This window comes from Hylobates moloch, unplaced genomic scaffold (genome assembly GCF_009828535.3).
Source record: "Hylobates moloch isolate HMO894 unplaced genomic scaffold, HMol_V3 SCAFFOLD_14, whole genome shotgun sequence".
NCBI lineage: Eukaryota > Metazoa > Chordata > Mammalia > Primates > Hylobatidae > Hylobates > Hylobates moloch.
This window is the reverse complement of record NW_026652289.1, coordinates 56,809,312-56,819,633: the sequence shown is the minus strand read 5'-3', so window position 1 is coordinate 56,819,633 and position 10,322 is coordinate 56,809,312. Positions and strand designations below refer to the sequence as shown.

At 51.6% G+C, this 10,322-nt stretch overlaps 1 protein-coding gene across 1 annotated transcript; it reads left to right on the top strand.

Annotated features, from left to right (window-relative positions):
• Positions 1-360: 360 nt before the first annotated feature.
• NR2E3 (nuclear receptor subfamily 2 group E member 3) lies at positions 361-9,023 on the top strand. Its single transcript, XM_032174782.2, has 8 exons — positions 361-635; positions 1,280-1,406; positions 1,563-1,666; positions 1,753-1,974; positions 2,133-2,308; positions 3,186-3,432; positions 3,809-3,914; positions 7,351-9,023. The coding sequence occupies exons 1-8, from the start codon at positions 542-544 to the stop codon at positions 7,481-7,483; spliced, it is 1,209 nt and encodes a 402-aa protein (XP_032030673.1). The 5' UTR covers positions 361-541; the 3' UTR covers positions 7,484-9,023.
• Positions 9,024-10,322: the final 1,299 nt, after the last annotated feature.

The following is a 10,322-nucleotide window of genomic DNA, read 5'->3' as shown; positions in this document are numbered from 1 at the left end:
AGTGGAGTCCACACCTCTCTTCAAGATGTGGCATGAAATGGTGAACAGCTGAGCACACAGGGCAGGAAGGCCCCGGCGGACCTTGGGCAGCCCGGGAACCAGCATGGGGTAGCAGGACTGACCAGCTCCCGGGGCACCTTGGTAATGCTGCAGGTGTGGCCAGTTGATCCCCTGTGGAGACAGTAAAGATTAAGAGGATCATAAACTGCGTGCAGCGGCTGCCCCGGGAGAAATCTCCTCAAGCCAGAGCCTGTGCTGTGAGGGGCTTCGGGACCTTGGGGCAGCTCCTGAGTTCAGACAGAGTTCAGGCAGGGAGACAGGAGAGGTGGAGACCCACAGAGAGACACAGATACAGGGAGAGAGACAAAGGCAGAGGGGGCTGCCAGGGAGAGGGAGGAGCAGAGAGAGAAGAGAGACGGGGGCACAGAGAGACAGAGGTTCATGGACTGAGGCAAAGGCTGGGCCCGGCTCAGTAACCCAGGCCTCCTGCAGGCAGGGAGAGGCTGCCCTGGAACACACCGAGACCGGATCAACAGCTCTGATGAGCTCCACAGTGGCTGCAGCTGCGCCTGCAGCTGGGGCTGCTTCTAGAAAGGAGTCTCCAGGCAGGTGGGGCCTGGGGGAGGATCCGACAGGTATGGCTTCTCCTGGAGGTAGGGTCGGGTCTGGGCCCTTGGGGAGCAGGATAAGGGCCAGAGGTTCGCAGGGACCATGGAAGGGGCCCTTGGGGAGCAGGATAAGGGCCAGAGGTTCGCAGGGACCATGGAAGGGGCCGGCAGTGGGCAAGGGTGGGGTAGCCTGCGGGCAAACCCAGAATCCTAGAAACACAGTGGGGTGGGGATGGGGGATGGGGGATGGGGGATGGGGGTTGGGGGCGAGCAGGCCGCAGAGCCAGGACAGAACAGCCCAGTTGATGGGGAAGGAAAGAACAGAGAAGTGCCCTTAGGGCTTAACAGCACAGAGGTCCCTAGTGGCGTTGACAAGAATGTTTCTGTGGGATGGTGGAGCCTGAAGCCACCCACAGAGAAGGGATGAGAGCTGGGAAAGTGGAGCTAGGGCTTGGACTCTTGCTGTAAATTGGCCACTGAGGGAGGAAAGAGGGCAGAGAATGGGGGTGGGGGCTGGGGTGTGGATGCACAATGAGGGAGACACTTCTCCGGATGGAAGAGTCACGCATGGGTTCGTTCAAATGCGGGTAAGCGGGGCCTGAGGACTGGCAAAGGGACCTGAGGGAAGGAGGGAAGGAGGGGAGCATGCAGCCCTGCCCCCTGCCCCTCAGGCGTGAGCCCCTCGCTCCAGTGCCGCGTGTGTGGAGACAGCAGCAGCGGGAAGCACTATGGCATCTATGCCTGCAACGGCTGCAGCGGCTTCTTCAAGAGGAGCGTGCGGCGGAGGCTCATCTACAGGTGAGTGCGGTGGGCCCTGCTGGGCGTCTGCCCCTGAGGGGTTCTGGAGGGGTGAGGGGGCGCTCAGGGGAAGAGGGGCTTGGGCAAAAATGTCCAAACCCATGGCTCAGGGCCTGGGAGGGACACTGACCCCTGGGGTCTCCTCTTCACCTGCAGGTGCCAGGTGGGGGCAGGGATGTGCCCCGTGGACAAGGCCCATCGCAACCAGTGCCAGGCCTGCCGGCTGAAGAAGTGCCTGCAAGCGGGCATGAACCAGGATGGTGAGGCAGGGGGCTGGCCCTGGGGCATGTGACAAGAGATGGGCAGCGGGACTGGCGTGTCGTCCTGACCCTTCCTGCCTCCCCAGCCGTGCAGAACGAGCGCCAGCCGCGAAGCACAGCCCAGGTCCGCCTGGACAGCATGGAGTCCAACACTGAGCCCCGGCCGGAGTCCCTGGTGGCTCCCCCGGCCCTGGCAGGGCCCAGCCCACGGGGCCCCACACCCATGTCTGCAGCCAGAGCCCTGGGACACCACTTCATGGCCAGCCTTATAACAGCTGAAACCTGTGCTAAGCTGGAACCAGAGGATGGTAAGTGGGAGAGCAGCTGAGGGCACAGCAGGGCTTGGCTTCCCGGGTCACAGCAGGGCTGCAGCGCCCCACCTTGATCCTCACTCCTTGGGGCACCAAGCACTCCCTGCCACTTCCTGAGAAGCAGGCGCTAAGATCACAACCTCCTCCTCCAACAGCTGATGAGAATATTGATGTCACCAGCAATGACCCTGAGTTCCCCTCCTCTCCATACTCCTCTTCCTCCCCCCGTGGCCTGGACAGCATCCATGAGACCTCAGCTCGCCTGCTCTTCATGGCCGTCAAGTGGGCCAAGAACCTGCCTGTGTTCTCTAGCCTGCCCTTCCGGGATCAGGTACTGACCGGCCTGCCTGCTGGGGAGCTAGGCTGGGCTGGGGTCAGGCGGCCCACTCAAGTCAACCAGACAGGGCACACACATCCCCATGCCAGTATGAATGGAGGTGCACACAGCTTGGATGGTGATGGCTGGGGACACACATACCTCTTGATGGCCGGGGTGCATCTCAGGGATGGTGACGGTGGGGATGCATGCATCTCTGGCACAGGGATGATGGTCGGGGTGCACACCTGGGAGATGATGGCCAGGGACCTACAGGGCCCGAGGGTCTTCTAAGTTCTAGAAGACCCTCAGGCCCTGCAGACATTCGGTGGGTGACAAGTGACCTGCACACCCTGAACAGGCTGAGTGGCTGACTCTAGGCCCCCTTGGAGCACAAGTGCCTATGACTTCAGGGCTTGCATTTTAGTCCAATCTCTCCAGCTCAGGGCCATCCCTCTCGGCTTCTAATGGGCAAGCAGATCTTTCACGAAAACTAGGAGCAGAGGCATGAGGAGGGTCTGAGGCCCTCAGCCAGTCCCTGTGCTGGGGTGGAGCAACTCAGAAGAGTCAGGCCACACCTCTTGAATACACTCAACTTAGGACACTCATGAGGCATGTCTCTGAGGCTGCCCAACTTCCAATGGCTCTGGGCGTTCCTAAATGTCCCAGCTGCAGCGCTGGATGGAACCCAGACAGTGTCTGGGATGGTAGGCAGCTGAGCCGGATGGTGCCAAATCCCAGAGCCCTGGGCCTCTGGCTGATGTCAGGAGAGTATTCTTGGGTCCCAGGACAGCACTTCCATTCCTTGGGTGCCTGAGATGGTGGCAGAGGCTCTAGACTGAGCCGGAGAAGCTGCGCGTCCGCCATAACAGGCGCCCCTGTCTGAGCACAGGTGATCCTGCTGGAAGAAGCGTGGAGTGAACTCTTCCTCCTCGGGGCCATCCAGTGGTCTCTGCCTCTGGGTAGCTGTCCTCTGCTGGCACCGCCCGAGGCCTCTGCTGCCGGTGGTGCCCAGGGCCGGCTCACTCTGGCCAGCATGGAGACGCGTGTGCTGCGGGAAACTATCTCTCGGTTCCGGGCATTGGCGGTGGACCCCACGGAGTTCGCCTGCATGAAGGCCTTGGTCCTCTTCAAGCCAGGTAGCTGAGTCTCTGCCCAAGTCTTGAGTGGGAATTCTGGTGACTTCCATCTGCCTCTCACTCTCCCTCCCCCACCCCCATGTGTGCAGATGTGTGTAGGCCTCTATCCTGGGGGGCGGGAGGAGAGTGGTGAGGCTGGACTCCCTTCTCCTTGGGGCCACTCCTGGTTGACTGTGAGGGGACAGGGCAGGCTGGGAGCCCCTGGGAGACCCTGAGCCCCAGCTGGAGCCCCTGGTGGCTCCTCTGGCCCCGGCAGAGCCCACCCCACAGGGCCCCATGCGCATGTCTACAGCCAGAGCCCTGGGCCACCACTTCATGGCCAGCCTTATAACAGCCGTAAACCTGTGCTAAGCTCACTGGTGCTGCTTCTCCCTAGAGACACGGGGCCTGAAGGATCCTGAGCACATAGAGGCCTTGCAGGACCAGTCCCAGGTGATGCTGAGCCAGCACAGCAAGGCCCACCACCCCAGCCAGCCCGTGAGGTGACCTTTGCATGCGCCCACCCACTCATCTGTCCCTGCCCTCTAACATTTCCCTGCCTCTCCCACACCCTCCCAGGGCTCACTGATTAGACAGCACAAGGGTCTCAGTTCAACAGCATACAGCCAACATCTACGGTGTCCCAGGCACAGTGCCAGGCCCTGGGAGTGGGGACCAAGATGTACATAAGGCAAAGCTACTGCCTTCTGGAGACAACTGGCAGTGACCTCACTGAAGACACAAAGTGCCCTAGCCAGGTACTGAGGGTTGCATGAATCTGCAGGAGACAGAGACCTCCTGGCATGGGAAACATAAAGCAGAATTGGGAGGGACTTTGCGGAGACAGGGCTGGACTTGAAAGGAAGAAGGAGTCTGAAAGAAAACATCATTTGCAAAGGGAGAGAGGGGCAAGCACGATATGTTGTTAGAACAGGAGCCCACCTTGAAGGTATAACAGGTTCCTGCGAGTGACAAATGGGGAGAATAAGCCAGAAAAGTACCCCCGGACCAGCCCGTTCAGGACTTTGAATGCTAGCCAAAGGCCACGTCTGACTTGGTAGGCAGAGGGCAGCTACTGCAGGTTTCCAAGCAGAGGGTCATACACAGGGCTGGACCTCATGCAGACTGGCATGGCCATGGGTACAGAGGATACTACTGGGAAGGGGATGGCAGCTACTGCCACCTTCCATGTGGTTCCATGGAGTTCTGATCTTTGGGCATGGCCAGGGGGAGCAGAAGGGAGACTGTAGTTGAAATGGGTCAGACCTGGTGTTTGGATGAAGGTAAGGAATGAGGGAAGAGGAGCTCTTTTGGAGAAGACGTTGTTAAAAAAATAAAAAGGAAAACCAGGAGGAAAGATGGTTTTGAGGGAAGATGATAAGGTGTTTTGTAGGTGCACTGAGCATCCTGTAGAGATGCCAAGCACATGGATGGCCCTGTCTAGGTTTGGGGGAGAGTTGCTGCAGGCTGAGTGTGGCTGCGCGAGGGTGGGGCAGGAGCCAGTGCTCTGGGACTACGCTGTTTGGCCCAGCACAGGCAGATGTCATGGAGCCTCAGCAAGGTTGGAACACTTGGCCTTCAGGCATCTACTGGCTATTTTAGACCATGTTATCTGCATTCTTTGGGGCTCCCGGCAGTTTCTTTCCGAGGAAGCGAGCTAATATGGGCATCCTTGCATCACCTCTAATCCAAGAAATGATTACAAGGAGAAAAGGTAATTTCCTTTTAAGAAAAGCCACAGTATACAAAGTATATGCCATATAGCACAGGAAGATTTGTGCTGCTTATGAGCATAGGGAGAACGCGGCTACTACTAAGACTTGACTTAGCATCTAAGAGTGGGTATCACAGACATTCAGAAACCAGCAGCCTTTCTCTGCCAAGTTTCTGTTGGAACCAACTCCCAGAGATGTCCTGGCATATTGGTTATGCATCAAATTTCAAAATGCTGATTAAGATTTCCTATGTCCCTTTTATAGCGGTTCATTGCCTGCTACAAGCGAATTGAGCGTGAAGATAGTGGTTTGGGGTTCTCTAATCCAGCAATTTATTTCAGTTTTTAAAAACTGCTACACCCAGGAAGAAACACAATTACCATCGCCCCCTGATATGCACACAGACACTGAAGCGAAGTTCCACGAAGTAATTCCTACCCTTACCTTGTACAATTTACCTGATATTTCTCTTTTCTTTTTTTAGAAAAGGCTGATTGTGACCCACTGAATTTAATTTCAGACCCACTAAGTGAGGCAATACCTGCAGTTTGGAAAAACATTCTCTAACTGACTTTATAGTTATTTCTTCTTCCACTCTTTAGATCAGAAAAACAGAAGCAGGGAAGGCAGATGGGAGGGGTATATGACTTGCTCAGTGCTGCTCACTTGGCACTAGCAAGAGAAAGGAAGGCCTTAGGTTGGCAAAGCAAGTCCAGCAGATCACTGAGTGGTGGGGAAGTCTTCCCCGAAATTCATGGTGAGAGGAGCATGGGACTGCCCAATGTGGAGTAGCCTCCTTGATGCTGGGTGTTGACCCTGGCCATCAGACCTACCCAGGGAAGGTTTGGTCCCCCCATCTGTCTCTTGGGGCTTCACCATCCGTCTTTTGTGTTGTGGACTCCTGTTTTAGCAAATAGTTCTTTGCTTTTTTTTTTTTTTTTTGAGACGGAGTCTCGCTCTGTCACCCAGGCTGGAGCGCAGTGGCGTGATCTCGGCTCACTGCAAGCTCCACCTCCCGGGTTCATGCCATTCTCCTGCCTCAGCCTCCCAAGTAGCTGGGACTGCAGGTGCCCGCCACCACGCCCGGCTGATTTTTTGTATTTTTAGTAGAGACGGGGTTTCACCGCATTAGCCAGGATGGTCTTGATCTCCTGACCTCATGCTCTGCCCGCCTCAGCTTCCCAAAGTGCTGGGATTACAGGTGTGAGCCACCGCGCTCGGCCAGAAAATAGTTCTTATTTAAAACAATAAACATTTTTTTGAATGACTATCTCAGTCACCAAAATTATCCTTCAACTTCAGGACATTTTCAGTGATGGCTATCATCCTAGGTGGTATACAGACAGGAATTTGTATTCTTATAAATATATTCTTATCTATTAAAAACTAATCATATAATTATGATACTGATATATGAGATTAATAATAATATATTCATATACAGGTGCTCCTTGACTTATGATGGGGTTACATCTGGATAAACCCATTGTTAAGTTGAAGCTACTGTAAGTTGAAGACGAATTTTCAAACATAACCCATCTTAAGTCAAGGAGCATACTGAATGCTTATCACTTTCACACCATGATAAAGTCGAACCATCTGTATAGAGTTAATATAAATTTCACTTTATAATCTTTACATATAATAAACAATGTTTACTCATTATTTTCATTGCACTCCTAAGCTAAATGGGGGGTGGCGGCTCACAATGGGTCGAGGTAGGTGGAGGCAACTCCTCTGGTTAATGCAGCTTTTCTTTTTTCTCTTTCTTTTCTTTTTTTTTTTTTTGAGATGGAGTCTCGCTCTGTAGCCCAGGCTGGAGTGCAGTGGCGTGATCTTGGCTCATTGTAAGCTCCGCCTCCCGGATTCACGCCATTCTCCTGCCTCAGCCTCCCGAGTAGCTGGGACTACAGGTGCTCGCCACCACGCCCGGCTAATTTTTTGTATTTTTTAGTAGAGACGGGGTTTCACCATGTTAGCCAGGATGGTCTCGATCTCCTGACCTTGTGATCTGCCCGCCTCAGCCTCCCAAAGTGCTGGGATTACGGGCGTGAGCCACCACGCCTGGCCTGAATGTGGCTTTTCCTTGAAATTCCTCCTGACCTGCTCTGGGGACCTCATCTCTCCTCTCTTTCCTCCCCTGCTTTTCCTGGGAGGGCACCGCCCCAGGGACTAGTGCTCAGAAGCTGGTCGTAAAACTGATGGCGTCCTCTCTCCTGTTCAGGTTTGGGAAATTGCTCCTGCTCCTCCCGTCTTTGAGGTTTATCACTGCAGAACGCATCGAGCTCCTGTTTTTCCGCAAGACCATAGGGAATACTCCAATGGAGAAGCTCCTTTGTGATATGTTCAAAAACTAGTGGGGGTGGAGGTGAAATGTTTCCAAGCACTCTGGAAAACAATCTACTGAAACAAAACATTCGCCTACTCTTTCCCCAGCAATTCCTTGTAGGTGTGTGTACCCAGCAGAGATGCACACTGAAAGATATTGTAAGAATATTCATAGCAGCTTTATTCATAATAGCCCCAAACTGTATATTGATGGTAGGATGAATTAACAAATTGTGGTATATTCATATAATGAAAAATAATTTAAAAATGAATTACGGATACATGTGGCAACACAGGTAAATGTCACAGACATAAAAGTTGAATGAAAGAAGCCAGGCAGAAGTTCCATTTATGCAGAGTTCAGGAACAGGCAAGACTAATTGACAATAATAGAAGTTGGAATAGTGGTTACTTCTGGGTGGCGGGGGATTGATACAGAGGGGGCTCATGGGAGCCCTCTGGTGTACCAGAAATGTTGATTTTGATCTGGGCAGTGGTTTCACAAATGTATTCATGTGTAATAATTCACTGAGATGTGCACTTTGTTAGACCTCAATAAAAAAAGTTAAAAAAAAAAAAAACCAGAAAAATCAGTGTGGTCAAGGCTCTCCCTTTGAGGACACTGAAGGAATGAGTGCAAGGTCTTTGAGTTCCATCTGGGTTCCACTGCAAGTCAGAGACCAAGTGCAATGAATTCAAGCTCAGTGGAAAATCTCCCATAGAATTCAACCTCCCAGCTTCTCTCCAGATGGCATCCCATCATCCGCAGCATCCCTCAACTTTTATCTCCTGTCTCCTTCCTCATCTCCTTCCTAAGAACACCTTCCAACTCAACATAAGGCAGCTACAGGTACTTTTTGTGAAAGGGACTCTTCATCACTTCTTAGGTCCTTATGGAAAGATACAGCCCAGACAAACCTCATCATTTTCTGTTTCTCTTTTTTTTTTTTTGAGATGGAGTTTTGCTCTTGTTGCACAGGCTGGAGTGCAATGGCACAATCTCGGCTCACGACAACCTCCGCCTCCCGGGTATAAGTGATTCTCCTGCTTCAGCCTCCCGAGTAGCTGAGATTACAGGTATGCACCACCATACCCAGGTAATTTTGTATTTTTAGTAGAGATGGGGTTTCTCCATGTTGGCCAGGCTGGTCTAGAGCTCCCGACCTCAGGTGATCCACCTACCTTGGCCTCCCAAAGTGCTGGGATTACAGGTGTGAACCTAATCCTTTTTGAAGATAGACCCAGATGACTGTGAAAATAATATTTTAACATGTTAACATAGATCAGGCAACGTATATATTAGTAGCAGGCAGTGAGCCGGGCTCTTTTTAAATTGCCATTTAATTCTCAGATTAACTCTGAGGGAAGAGCTAATTTTCTCCATTTATAAATGAAAAAACTGATGCTTAGAGAGGACTCAAACCTTGGTGTGACTCTACCTAATGCTGCTTAACTCTGGCACCACCTCTTTCCCACTTCCCCTTCACTTTTGGAATGAAAGACTGAACAATTCTGTTGCATTTTCTGCTTTCAAAGGATAAGTGCCTGAAATCAAGACAGAAAGGGTCATGTGAGAAGTCTGAGAAATCCTAGGGGTTCCCTGTCCTTTGGCTTGTGTTTGAATTCCCTGGCAGAAATGCCCTGTCTACTCAGGAACTCAGAACAGCTAGGGCTGGTGCCAGAGAGGAAAGAGTATGGCAAATGCTGCCCAGCTGAAGCCCTTCTTACTTCAGCCCCCAGGCTACTTCAGATTCTCTCCAACTTTTGAAAGTATCAGAGTGGCCTCAGTTAATCGGTCAACTAATGTCTCTAATGCCATTATACAGTCCAATTCCCTATCAAAAGTTTTATCCATACGAGCTAAGCCCTGAGCAAAGCCACCTTAGTAAGACACATGGTTGAAATATGACATGACCAGCCCTGCATATTTATCTTATAGTTTGGCTTTGGAGGACATGGTAAGACTGCAAAGGTAGCCTGCTGAAGTTCACAGGCTAGCATCTGGGATGTGTGAGCACAGCACATCTACATTGGGAAGGAGATTTGAGGGCTCTCCAAGAAGTCTTGGAGAATTAGAGGAAGTACATAAGCTGGATTGTCTGCTGTCAATCTGGCATCAATACCACCCCCTCCCCCACTTCTAAGGGCTTTTCATCATTGCAGAGATACCAGGAAGGAACTACATTTCCCAGAAACCCTTTCCCCTAGGATTTGCTAATGAAAGGCACTCACAGGAGATTTTTTTCCCCCTAATGCCAAACTGATTAAATTTGGCATTAGGAAAAAGAGAAGCCATTTTTCTTTGGAGATACTGCAGCCGTGTTGTGGGAAAATAGATTTCATAGCAGCCTCCTGGCTAGAATTGCACTAGCTTCCAGGCAAGCTCTTGAGAACTCTGGAACTTTTAGCTGAGATTTGCGTTGGCTTTCTTGACCTGTGGGAATATCTCTGACCTTTGTTAGATCCTAATTTCTGTACTAAGTCCATCTCACCTGGAATACAAAGTGGCCTCTGTTCTCCTAACCTGCTACAGCTCTCAGCATGTCTTACAGACAAGATTACAAACTCCTGTTTGTAAACCACCTAGGATGATGACAGCCATTATTCAACTTTTTGTTGTAGATTGGCTCTACAGAAATTCTGATGAGTAATGGCTTTTTCATTGCATTTAGGGTCCTTATTAGGAGAGGAGATAATTTGAACGCTTTTTTTTTTTCCCCTCAATGCCAGAAATATCTTTGGCTATGAAGCACCACAGAGGTAGTCCCTGTGGGACTATCTGGGCCTTTCTTTTCAAATAAAGCTAGTTTTTAGATTCACGAGACACTTCTTTACCCACAAGGGGGAATTTCAAGGTAGGAAGGGCAG